Source organism: Narcine bancroftii, chromosome 10, assembly GCF_036971445.1.
Source record: "Narcine bancroftii isolate sNarBan1 chromosome 10, sNarBan1.hap1, whole genome shotgun sequence".
NCBI classification, from domain to species: Eukaryota; Metazoa; Chordata; class Chondrichthyes; order Torpediniformes; family Narcinidae; genus Narcine; species Narcine bancroftii.
Window position 1 is genome coordinate 14,392,694 of NC_091478.1, and position 13,360 is coordinate 14,406,053.

A 13,360-nucleotide genomic window follows, 5' to 3' on the forward strand; every position below is an offset into this window, starting at 1 on the left:
CCCCAGCATCTGCAGACTTCCTTGTTTAACTCTTAACAAAACAATCTCACCTAATCACAGATATTCCCCTTATTCAATCCATCCTCTCCCACCTTCTCTGAGCTTAAATCTAACATCCTCTCTTCCCCAGTTCTGATGAGGGCCATTGATAACAACTCAGTTTCTCTTTTCATTCAATGATCAGGATTATGACCAGAGCTAAGAAAAGCCCGTATCAGAAAAAATTAATCCAATTAAAATTAAAGCAAACTGAAAGAATTTTGTCTGAAGAAATGAGTAAATAACTCCGACTTATAAAAAAAATGATGGGGTAAAATTAAAATGGCTTTGCTGCTGGAACTCCTCCCGTGGCAGCCCTGCCACTGGTGCAGACCAGGGAGAACACACATAGTGTGCTGCTCCCAGTGGTCCTAATACTAGTGACTCTGTACAGGCTTGAAACAACCTGTTAAAGGAGCTAATGGTGTTTGTAATTCCTTCAACCGCAGAAGTCTACGCCAAAGATGTCAGCGCTTTTGCCCAACAGTGACCACATGGGGTTAATAACTCCGAGAAGTAGTGGACCGGTGCAGGGCACTAGAAATGGGAAGAACACCCATTGAGAGGGAAATCAGAGGAGACCACGTCAGCGAACCATTCAGAGGATGAGGGACACACACCCAGGCTATGAGTGGCACAGTTGGGAGGCCCACGTGGGCTGCTGGAGACTGGGATCGGAACTGGGATTCGAGAGGGTGCTGAGGGCAAGAATGCTTGCTGAATGGCCTCGGGCGCTGAAGGCTTCCTGATCATATTGGAAGTTTAGAGCTGGAGCTCGAGTTGCTAATGGATGGAACAGGAATCATTGCAGCAGCACACGCTGCAAGAGCACTGGAGGTGAATCCACGGACACTCTTTCTCTCTAAGGAGCGCCAGGCAACACCGATGGCCACACTTTGTCTAACTTAGAGCAGGCAGAAGGCAATTTCATGTAATATTACAAATGTACTATTACATGGCAATAATAAAATTTTGAATCTCAAGTATTAAAATGATTTTTATCAAAGTAGGCACAAAATATACAAAATCCAGAAAGTATAATTCCATTGTAAGTTGTCAAAGTATTTACAGTATAATCAAATCTGCTCATATAGTGATTTAGTCTATAGATATCCAGGAATAAAGGTTTAAGATAGAACATTTTATTTATTCTACGTTAATTACAATTTCAATCTGACCAGACAGCCACATACAAGCAGAATAGCAAAGTGACCAATAATGGCTCCATGTGCTTGGTATATTATCGTTGGATATGGGAGATTTATCGTTCAAGGAAGGTGCTGGGAATGGGCGCAGTGTCTACCACCAGCATTTCAAACGAGATCAAGGATGAAGATGTGTTCAAGCCTTCTACAGGACTCATGGAAATCACATTGAGTGCAAGAGGGAAGATTCACCAAGTTGTTGCTTTATTCTTGATGTACTTTACCATGGAGTTTGGGATCCTTCACAGATAGAAAGTCAAAGTCAATATACCAGCATATGCAATTATGAACAGTCGTGTATACTATTGCTAACAAAAGGCTAATAAAGCTGGTGAATATTGCTCCCCCAGATTTAGGGAAAGGAAATCTTCATTATGCACTTCACAAACCTCAAAGCAATTCACCATAAGATGGAAGATTGTGACAATCAAGGCTTTATTCATATAAAACTACTATGGACAATACTCCCAACAATATTCCTCATTCAGAGAAAGTAATAGTCTCATCAACAAAAATACCCCTAAGAAAGACCTAATCACCGAAGATACAGATGGTGTTCCTATGGACAACCAGATCAGGCCTTTATTTGTACCAGTGGAAGCTCCTATTATGCCCCAATTCCTACTGTACAACGAAAGTCAAATATGTTATGGACTGACCTTTACATGGGCAAGACACATGGCTGAGCTTCATGCTACTACACCGGACTCCACTGTTGAGAACATGTCCTGGATATCAATTTATCAATGGGTATTGAATCAGAATTTATTGTCATGAACATGTCACGAAAAACAGTTGTTCTGCGGGCACAGTGCCAACATTGATACAAGCCACATTAAAAAAATAAATTAAAATAGTGCAAGAAAAAGACCAAGTGAGGCAGCAACCTGAGGTCAGGAAGAAGCTGTCCTTGTGCTGCTGAGAGCTTGTCTTCAGGCACTCCCCTCCCCTCAACTCTCCTCATCTCCTCTCCCCTCATCTCATCTCTCCCCATCTCCTCTCCCCTCATCTCATCTCTCCCCATCTCCTCCCCTCATCTCTCCCCATCTCCTCTCCCCTCATCTCCTCTCCCCTCATCTCTCCCTATCTCCTCTCCCCTCATCTCTCCCTATCTCCTCTCCCCTCATCTCATCTCCCCTCATCTCATCTCTCCCCATCTCCTCTCCCCTCATCTCCTCTCCCCTCATCTCTCCCCTCATCTCTCCCCTCATCTCTCCCTATCTCCTCTCCCCTCATCTCATCTCTCCCCATCTCCTCCCCTAATCTCTCCACTCATCTCTCCCCATCTCCTCTCCCCTCATCTCTCCTCTCCCCTCATCTCTCCCCATCTCCTCTCCCCTCATCTCATCTCTCCCCATCTCCTCCCCTCATCTCTCCCCATCTCCTCTCCCTCATCTCTCCCTATCTCCTCTCCCCTCATCTCCTCTCCCCTCATCTCTCCCCATCTCCTCTCCCCTCATCTCTCCCCATCTCCTCTCCCCTCATCTCTCCTCTCCCCTCATCTCTCCTCTCCCCTCATCTCTCCCCATCTCCTCTCCCCTCATCTCTCCTCTCCCCTCATCTCTCCCTATCTCCTCTCCCCTCATCTCCTCTCCCCTCATCTCTCCCCATCTCCTCTCCCCTCATCTCTCCCCATCTCCTCTCCCCTCATCTCTCCCCATCTCCTCTCCCCTCATCTCTCCCCATCTCCTCTCCCCTCATCTCTCTTCTCCCCTCATCTCTCCCCATCTCCTCTCCCCTCATCTCTCCCCATCTCCTCTCCCCTCATCTCTCCCCATCTCCTCTCCCCTCATCTCTCTTCTCCCCTCATCTCTCCCCATCTCCTCTCCCCTCATCTCTCCCCATCTCCTCTCCCCTCATCTCTCCTCTCCCCTCATCTCTCCTCTCCCCTCATCTCTCCTCTCCCCTCATCTCTCCCCATATCTCTCCTCTCCCCTCATCTCTCCCCATCTCCTCTCCCCTCATCTCTCCCCATCTCCTCTCCCCTCATCTCTCCTCTCCCCTCATCTCTCCTCTCCCCTCATCTCTCCTCTCCCCTCATCTCTCCTCTCCCCTCATCTCTCCCCATCTCCTCTCCCCTCATCTCTCCCCATCTCCTCTCCCCTCATCTCTCCTCTCCCCTCATCTCTCCTCTCCCCTCATCTCTCCTCTCCCCTCATCTCTCCCCATCTCCTCTCCCCTCATCTCTCCCCATCTCCTCTGCCCTCATCTCTCCCCATCTCCTCTCCCCATCTCCTCTCCCCTCATCTCTCTTCTCCCCTCATCTCTCCCCATCTCCTCTCCCCTCATCTCTCCCCATCTCCTCTCCCCTCATCTCTCCCCATCTCCTCTCCCCTCATCTCTCCCCATCTCCTCTCCCCTCATCTCTCTTCTCCCTTCATCTCTCCCCATCTCCTCTCCCCTCATCTCTCCCCATCTCCTCTCCCCTCATCTCTCCCCATCTCCTCCCCCCTCATCTCTCCTCTCCCCTCATCTCTCCTCTCCCCTCATCTCTCCCCTCATCTCTCCCCATCTCCTCTCCCCTCATCTCTCCCCATCTCCTCTCCCCTCATCTCTCCTCTCCCCTCATCTCTCCCCATCTCCTCTCCCCTCATCTCTCCCCATCTCCTCTCCCCTCATCTCTCCCCATCTCCTCTCCCCTCATCTCTCCCCATCTCCTCTCCCCTCATCTCTCCCCTCATCTCTCCCCTCATCTCTCCCCATCTCCTCTCCCCTCATCTCTCCCCATCTCCTCTCCCCTCATCTCTCCCCATCTCCTCTCCCCTCATCTCTCCCCATCTCCTCTCCCCTCATCTCTCCCCATCTCCTCTCCCCTCATCTCCTCTCCCCTCATCTCTCACCCTCATCACCCCCACATCTCCCTCGTCCCTCCCCTCATCTCCTCCCCCCCCCCCCCCCCTCCATCATCCTCCCCCCACCCCCCTGACTTCGCCGCGAGAATTCGGTCTGCACCCTCCCCCACCTGAATGAGGTGAACACGATGATCGATGACGATCTCAGCCTCCGGGAGGCACAGTTCACACGGGGGAAAATCACCGCGGGGCCCAGTTTCCGGGTGGAATGTCCCTCTGCGTCCACTTTAAAAGGCAACCCGACGGCAGAGGGGGTTCGGCCCGAGATCCCGGACTGGGCGAGGCGGCGTCGCTTTGAACTGTTACCACGGAAGGTCGCGGCGGCAGTGGAAGGGTAAGGGGTTGTTTTTACCTGTTTTCCTGCTCGGGTTAAACGGCTTCGCTCGACCTTTATGAAGAGAATGATCCTCAAGGACGGAGAAGCCAAGAGTTTTGTTTGATGTGTGTTATCACCGCGGCTAAAACGCGGGAAGTGGTTGGGACGGTGCTTTCCCCCCCCCCCCCCCATCCCTCCCCACCTCCCCGGGGTCCATTGCAAGGCGAAGAGGCAAGAGGGTGGCCCCCTGCCCCGGGAGGGGCAGCCGAATCAGTCGGGGGGTTTCGGAGGAGATTTGGAAAGGTCGCTGAGATGTTTTAAATCAAAAGTAATTGGCTAGCCGAAACCAAGAGGGGCCGAATGGACCACCTTCTGCGCCATCGTGTTCAACAAGACGCTGGGGCCGAGTGCAGTACACAAAGGAGATGCTCAGCGGGTCCATGGATCAGTATTCCTGATTCCACCCACTCCACCTGACCAAGGGCTTTTTACTGAGTTTCTCCTGTGCCTTGCACCAACAAAGTGGGCCGAAAGGCCTCCTTCGGTGCTATCGTGATCCTCGAGTCCTGCAGCATCACCAAGACGTGGCCTCGGAGTCCGCCTTGTCCCCGCGCGTCCTAACGCGGAGGGCCATCGCCTTCCTGCCGCGTTTGCGCACGCGGCTCATTGAACGGCCCCAGAAGCGGGCAGGCCGTGGAAGCCCGGGGCCGGGGACCTGGGTGCCGAGCAGCCCCAGGGTGGTGGGTTGAGGGTGTGGGGGTGAATGGCCGCTTTGGGGCAAATGCCAGAGAGGTGCCCTCCGGAGCCGTGACGTCGAGCCGTGGCAACAGCCTTTATCTGCTGGGACATTGAGGGCTGTTGTGCCAAAGGAAGGTATTTGGTTTTCTCGGGGGAAATAAACAAGAATGCCATATCCCCGTAGGAATCTGTGCGTGTCCTGTGGGTATTTATTTGCTCCAGCTGACTCATAAAGTTACTGTGTGTGTAGCATTTCTTTTATAACATGTCTCTGCCAGCTCAGCATTCCTGTTCCTTCGTTTATTTCCCTGTAACATTCCCATTCTGTTCACCACTTCTCCCAATAAATTACCATTTCACATTACCCCCTTAGTTTCTGCCACCTTCCTGGTTCTACAGATGATTTAACTTTGGCCAAGTAACCTGTCAGTGTGTGTTCTTTGGGCAGTGGGTTGATTTTTAGTCCTCAGAGGCCAAGAGGTGCACCGGGGAAATCCAAGCTGTCTCAGGGAAACTGTGCAAACTCCACGCAGAATTGAAGCCAGATGATGTGGCAATGTTATTGTCATCTTTCTCAACCACCCAAGACTTTACTTGGGCTGCTGTGCTTTAAATGCCAAGATCAATCCCACCCCCCACCCCCCACAATCTGCCACGAGCTAGACCTGATCTTGAATGAACTTTGTCTATAATTTGCGGCATAAATCGTTTTTTTTTTAATTGATTTTCAATCATTAAAGTTGTAAAATATCCAAGGTCAGTTCGCTTTGTTCTGGAATGCTAATAAAAAGCCAATAGGAAGTTTAGCTCTTTAATAATGTGCTCCCATTGGTGTTTTGGAGCTTAACATAATTGGTTAAATTCAGATGTGCATCACAGCCCTTTCTAGTGGAAGTTTACCTGATCTATTTTTATTCTTCTCCAAGCAGATCTATTCTAATTGCGAAGATTTCTTAAAATGAATAAAAAAGGTAAACATTTTACAGTTTTGAATGATATTCCTTATTTAAAGTGACATTTAGCTCGCATTGTAGTAGAAGACTCGAGCTTTAAATTAATTGACTGAGGCTATGAGAATTTGGCTGGTGAAGGTGCGACATGAGCAGCAGAGTAGAATACAAAGGAAACCTTGCAAAGCAGTTGACTCTTATTCAAAGTGATTAATGTTTCAAAATGGAAGTGAAATTTATGGGTAGATTCTTTGATAATGTAATTTGCTATCTGCATTAGTCATTTCAGATTGTTTCAATGGGAGCACTTTATCCATGCAATGCAACAGGTCTTTAGAGATTTTGCATGATTTGTGTTTAGAAGTTTAAAAATGCAGTACTTTTTTAAACAACACCCCCCCCCCCCCCACCCGCCACCACCTCCACACACATTTTGGGCTAAACAATTATGAAAGTAAATCAATGCAAAACTTTTTTGCCCAGAGTAAAGGATATCAGTAGCCAGAGGACATCGGTTTAAGATTAAACAGGAACCTGAAGGGCAACTTTTTTAAACATAGAACAGGCTACCGGAGGGAGTGGTTGCAGCAGGAGGTATTGCAATGTTTAAGAAAAATCTGGACAGATGCATGAATAGGTTTGGGATAGAGGCCAAATAGAAGGAGTACTAATGTGGATGTTGGGCTGAAGGGATTGTTTCCATCCTCTGACTCCATATTTTGTTATTTGCTATGATTTTAACACTCGGCTTCCTGCTAAAATACTGTTAAATTAACGCTACTGTGTTTCAAATTAGGAGCTGTTTCTTCTGTATTTTTTTCAGAAAATGCCATCAAGGAAGATGATGTTTGCTATGAGGGGTATTTGATAAAGTCACCACCTTTGAATCAGATTGCATCACAGGTAGATTCAAAATGTTCATTGAAATTTTGTATTTGAAAGCTTTCATGTCCTTATTGAAATATCACAACTACTGCAAGTGTAACTAACTACTAAATAACACTGTACAAATTCTTAAAATTAATCATAATTTAGCAGTTTCATACATTAACATTCGTGTAAATGGAAGAAAGCATCAGTGTCATAAATGAGCTTCAAATTTGAGAGCTATTATTTTTTTTAAAACTTTGTGTGTTGTATAAAGCTAATAAATCATCTCTGCACTTTCAATTTTATTGAAATTCTACCTGGAGTTGGATGACCAAAGCTGCACATAATACCTCAAATTAGGCCTGACCAATGTCTTGTACAACTTTATCATAACATCCCAACTTCTATGCTCAATAGTTTGATTTATGAAGGCCAATGTGTCAAAAGCTTGTTTTCAGTATCCTTTTCCAGTATCATTGAGATTCTAGCTGCAGTAACTCGATTACATTGGACAGACCACATTACTTGCATGCCAAACTCTCAAAACGGACAGACCCACTCAAACCTATATTGCAGGAGAATGTCATCAGACACACAGAAACATGTTCAAAGTTTTCTGGGAGTTCGCCATCCCTGCTAACATCGAGGAACCCCTGGCCCATGTGCATACAAAGGGGAAAGGAGCATTCAGGATGGATTTGGAAACCTCCAGGCTCTTAATCAGCAACTCACTGAACCATGGCTGGCAGAAAGGGAAGGGGAGCATTCATGGGCATCACCCCCAAATGAATTATTGTGGCGCCCCACCCCACCCGCAGCGCTGGTGTCACTAGTCTCCACATGATATAAGCGCGCACTTGTTATGTTGGGGGGGGGAAAGAAAGTGTGATGGTGGTGTACAGAAGTGGTTCAGAGTAAGTACAGCACCTGCCTCCCCCACCCCAGCTAAGTGAGTTTTCAAATGTGTTTGAGCCCCCCTGTGGTTACCCTAATGCACCCCCCCTCCCCGATTAGGCTTGTTCTGAAGGTGACTTGGAGCACATCATCTCACAGACCATCTCCCTATGTGCCCCTCAGCCATCTGTGGAAGAGTATATAGTTTCCCAACAAGCTCCATAAAGCATCTCAGAAGTCGCACTCTGGGAACTGCCTTAGCAGGAGAACTATGCATCAAAATAATGAGTTTATTTCTTACTTTAGCAAGATGTAAAATTTGCAATTGTGAAAATTCTTTTTAATGAGGATTAAACTTTTTGCGCATGCTTATGGCCGTTGGTTTTAATTTTGGCCCTTCAAAAAGTTTGGCCCTTCCAGCCCATGCCACCCAAATACACCCATGTGACCAATTGACCTACTCACTCCCAATGTCTTTAAGAATATGGGATGAATCGGGAGGGCCCCAAGGAAACCCACGCCGACATGGGATGATGTATAAACTCCTTACTGCGAGCGCTGGATTTGAACCAGGATCACTGGCCCTGTAATAGTGTTGCTCTGACTGTTATAGCAGGGCCAATAACTAAGCAAGTTGTATTTACATTTTTCTATTCCTGCCGTTGGTTTCTTTATTCAAAATAACTTTTCTTTTAATAGTCATCATGGAAGAAACGGTATTTTGTCTTAGCAAAATCAAACAATGACTACTCATTGTATTACTTCAAAAACCAAGAAATGAGCCGAAAGTCATCACCACTTGGAGAAATACCCATAAAAATGTAAGAACATCATGTTATCAAATGTAATGTATTTTCATAAATATTTTGGTTGGGTTTTTTTTGAAGGACGCCAGTGGGCCCGAATCTGACACTGTCTGTAAGGATCTGTGCCTGCATGGGTTTCCTCCCACCCTTCAAAATCTACTGGGTGTTGTGGGCCAATTAGGTGTAATTGGGTGACATGGGCTCGTGCCTGTCACTGTGCTGTATGTCCAATTTTTTGTTTAAAGTTCATTGACAATTTTGTCTTGGTCAAGATTGGTTTCTCTAACATTATTATTTTGTCACCCATAATTTTGATACACATCACATTTCCACTGCATAGTGTGTTCTATATCTGATCCATTCCCCTTTAGATAGGAGCATTAACTATAGGATGCATCATACTATAATATATCCTTTCTTCCCTTTCCCAAGCCTTGAATAGGCCAATATTCCCATCACCCATTTCCTACTATCCCTGCTGTACTGAAACTGATATTTTCATACCTGATCCAGGTATGCACATGAATTTAAAAATCCAGAGTGATCGGTGAAGTCATTGCTAGCTCTTGCCCAATAATGACACTGGATAACCCTCGCATAGATCCAGTGGAGAACACCAAAGAGGAATGGTTGTCAGCACAAAGCAAGATAGTTGTGTGTTATTTCAGAAAGAGGCAATATTACTTGTGTGAGAATTCCTGTGGGAAGTGAACTTGGCTCAGTCATTATTAGTTGCTTCATTCACAACCATTCATCTGTCATTAGTTCAGGAATACGCGTATACAAGTAGTTTCATAATGTTCTCTACTGTGCGCAGCACAATATTTAAGACCAGATCTGTTAACATGATAAGTTTGGACCTAGAAGTGAAAGGTACTCTCTGACTAAAGAAAAGCTTGCCTGTTATTCTTGGCCTTCATTTGTTAACCTTATAAAAACTGCTCTTACATTAGTGTGGTGAGAACCATTGATCAGGGAACTGATGGTTCAACTATTTCAACACTGCTATTACAGACACAAGAGGCTTTGTCTTGACAGCTTGCTTCAGCTCCTGTCCTCTCAAACGCTCCTTCTCACTGTTCAAGGCTCACCTTTCGTTTGGAAAAGTGCAACTCCAACAGAACACTGGATTTCTCCTTAACATCTTATTACTGCTTATTAATAGCATTTAACAGCCTATGGGGATTGTAGGCATTGTAAGTTCATTGGTGTTTTTGGAGAGGGGTGGTGCACTGAGGGGAGGTGGGGGGAAGGGAACAGGCTCATGCACCTACTTCATGCATACTTGTGGTTCAGTGAGCCCTTATTTCTCTTTATTTAACCAGAATTGTGGAATTGTGCATTAGACCAGATCACCATCCCAAATGGAGTACACTCCAGAAGCTTCTTAAAAGGCAATCTTCTGAAAATGTTATTCTTGTGCAGACGAAAAAAAGGGATTACTTTTTTATTGGAGAAGGGTGAGTTTCAAAATGTTTACAGTGTAACTGTTTTTGAGAATTTTCAGTGAATTCACCGAATAGCTAAAATTATCTAAATGTCATGCAACAGGAGAACCTCAAGATTAATATCCTAAAGCATAAAAATGCACAAATTGAGACCTTTACGGAGGTGCCAATAAATTCCATGACACAATATCTTTGATCCTTTCCTTGGCCGTCAAGTTAATTTTTAAATTTGATGGTTATAACGGGTTCAGTAGATTTTGAAAGTGTTCACCAGTAGTAAAAATATCCTCAACTTCTTTTGCAGAGCTAATTAACAGAATTTGTATCTGTGATTTGTATCTGTCTAAATGGAGCCAAATAATTGATTTAAAGTCACATGGTAGATTAGAAGAAAGCATAAGAATGTCAAATTCTAAAGTGAAAAAAAATGAAGTGATGAGTTTTGTCCTTAAACAAATCTAAAGCAGGAATTAATTTTATAAAATAGTCATTTGTATTTTAATAACTTGTAGAGTAATTAAGCAATGGCTGTTCAAAAGCTATTTATCATTTACATTTTATTGAATTCTTTTTCTTTCCCTAAACCCTTGAGTCAGTGTAAAAGTTATGTAAATCATAGGTGACAAAACAAAAACTTTTCTATAAAATAGAAACAGGGCTGCCAAAAATTATCAATATAATAACCATATGTGTCTATTTAGACTTCTAACAGGAAAAACTGCCATTCATTAATATGCTTCACCCCCACCATTTCCCTCTTCCCCACCAATTTGCAGAGTAACTCCAGCACTTTTGTGTATTGCATCAAATTCCTGAGACCTGATCTCTCAGAAACAAAACCATGCCAATATCCCAAATCAGCTCTTGCCTTTCCAAGTGCGAATCAACCCTGTTGCTTGGCATCCTTTCCTGTAATCTTCCCACTGTGGCTGTAAGGTTTACAGGCCTGTAGTTGCCAGTCTTGTCCTTGCAGCCCTTCTTCAATAAAGGTGCAACGTTAGCCATCTTAATTGCATGCCTTTAAAGAAAATAACGTATAATTTACAGTATCAATGAGAAAAAATTTCGAAGATTTGGAAGCCACATATGGATTTCATTGGCAAAAGTTCATCTGCAGTGTCCGCTACTCCCACTCCAACTCGCCCAAGCTAACTTAGAGGTTCAAGATAATATTTGTAAATGTGAAATTTAATTAGTTAATGAATGATGTATGATAAATTCAAGTAGGCTTTTATTTTCCTATTTTTTGGGGGAGGGAGGGTGGGGGGGAGGAAATATAAAATTATGTCTCATTTTGCATTGTTTTGTTACCTTTTATGATTATGGATAAATGTTTGTTATTGAGGCAAATGAGAAAATAAAATTTTCAAAAACCAAAAAAAAAAAATTAGCTATCTTACCATCTTCTGGTAACTCTCATGGCCAAGGAAGGTCTCAGCCAGGGTGCCAGCAGTCTCCTCTCTTGCTTCCCACAAAACCTGGTCAGGTGCTGGGGATTTACTCAACACTTCAAAGTCTCCACCACCACCTCCTTCCTCGTATAAAATAGCAGGATATTGCATCCAAGTGTCAGTTTGCCACCTCCTTCTCCACATACTTCGCACTCCCCCACACCGATAGCCCAGCCAAAGAGTTTCAGGAAATGACCACATTGAACTCCTTGTAACCTCTGCTGTTCAAATGGCCAAAATTGTGCAAGCTCCACTGGGAAGATCCCACCTTGATGTGCACAGACTTGAATTTTCTTAACTGAATGCTTAGGTGTTCCAATGCTGGAGAAACTCAGCAAGTCAAACAGTGAACTTTATGTAGTGAACATTTCATGCACAAGTAACCAGCAGAGTTCATTTCTTCAAGAAGAGATGAAAGCAAAATAACATGTTTTGGATGAGGGAAGTGTTTTTTTTTAAAACTGCGTCGAGGATAGTCAAAAATCATCAAAAATGCTATTGATACCTGCGAAACAAGCTAAAATGATTATAGAGCAGTAAGTTGCAGGAGAAATTCATCACGGACACAGACCTTTCAGCTCAGCAAGTCCACACTAGCCGTCAACCACCTTTGTGCTAATACTGCATTAATGCTCATTTTTAGGATGTTACATATGTTGTATTACACCTTTTTTACATTTTAGGTGTTAGAGGTTTTCTTAGTGAAGCGGTTTGCACTCTACGTTAAAATGAATCTGAAATGAATAAAATTTGTACTGACTAAAATGAATTCTGTCAGCAGATGAACTTGCAATGACACTAGAGGAGGCCATGTTTTCTTTGATGGTTCCCATTTCCTTGTTTCCCATATTCCTACAACTTATTTTGCCTCATCTGCCTATCAAATTCCCTGATTCCTCAATCACTTACTTGCATTAAGGGATAATTTACAATAATCATGTCGGAGGGAATCAGAATATTGGTGGAAACCGTAATGAAAATATACAAACTCTGCACAGACAGCACCAAAGGCTTGTTGACTTTTATTTACAAATTTTAAACCACAGTAATAATTACATTCAAAAGTTATTTCAAGAACTTATACATGTGGTATACAAGATCCTCCCCCCCCCCCCTTCTCCCTAGAAGGAAAAAAGAAAAGTACAAAAAAAAGAGATTAAAAAAAGAAGGTCCAGAAAATGCCAAGGGAATAGACCATTTATATCATAAAGTCTAATACTGGACGTTGGCAAGAAATGAAGTCTTCAGAGTTTATCAAATGTACAAACCCACATTTTGTAAGTATGTGCACCATATTTTCCAAAACAAATGATTTTTATTTCCTAAACTATAAGTAATCTTCTTTAATGGTATACAGCTACGAAGTTCCAGGCCTAAATCTGTATCTGATTTCCATGATATTGCTAAGCATTTCCTAGAAACTGCTAAAGCAATTTGTACAAATTCAATTTGATGCATAGTTAATTTTAATTTGGGTCTTATACCTTAATATTACTCAATAAGAATAACATCAGATCCTGTGGGAACTTGAGCCCCGTAATCTGTTCCAAAGTGTTACTGACTTCCAACCAAAAATATCTAACTCTAGGACACTGCCAAGTGGAATGCAAAAAAAGTTCCAATCTCACGTCCACACCTAAAACATGAATCTGATCTAGCAGGATTCAGTCTATTTAATTTTTGTGGAGTCAAATATAACTGATACACAAAAAAATTATATTGAACACCAAAGGTTATGTCCAAACTTGAGTCCCTAGAGCTGAGATGTAGCAGTATAGATGACTGCACTAA

The 13,360-nt window shown here is 43.9% G+C and overlaps 1 protein-coding gene and 1 long non-coding RNA gene across 2 annotated transcripts in view; one reads left to right on the top strand and one right to left on the bottom strand.

The window, feature by feature from the left end:
- Positions 1-1,054: 1,054 nt before the first annotated feature.
- LOC138744195 (uncharacterized) lies at positions 1,055-4,573 on the bottom strand. Its single transcript, XR_011345350.1, has 3 exons — positions 4,449-4,573; positions 1,904-1,972; positions 1,055-1,484 (listed from the first exon to the last, which is right to left on the bottom strand). It is a non-coding gene; the product is annotated as an uncharacterized lncRNA (long non-coding RNA).
- LOC138744192 (pleckstrin homology domain-containing family S member 1-like) overlaps positions 4,198-13,360 on the top strand; it is a 42,639-nt gene continuing 33,476 nt past the window's right edge. The window contains exons 1-5 of the mRNA XM_069899974.1: positions 4,198-4,430; positions 6,080-6,121; positions 6,924-7,003; positions 8,564-8,685; positions 9,996-10,130. Of these exons, the coding sequence (XP_069756075.1) occupies positions 6,109-6,121; positions 6,924-7,003; positions 8,564-8,685; positions 9,996-10,130 (350 nt within the window). The 5' untranslated portion in view covers positions 4,198-4,430; positions 6,080-6,108. The remainder of the gene's footprint in view (positions 4,431-6,079; positions 6,122-6,923; positions 7,004-8,563; positions 8,686-9,995; positions 10,131-13,360) is intronic.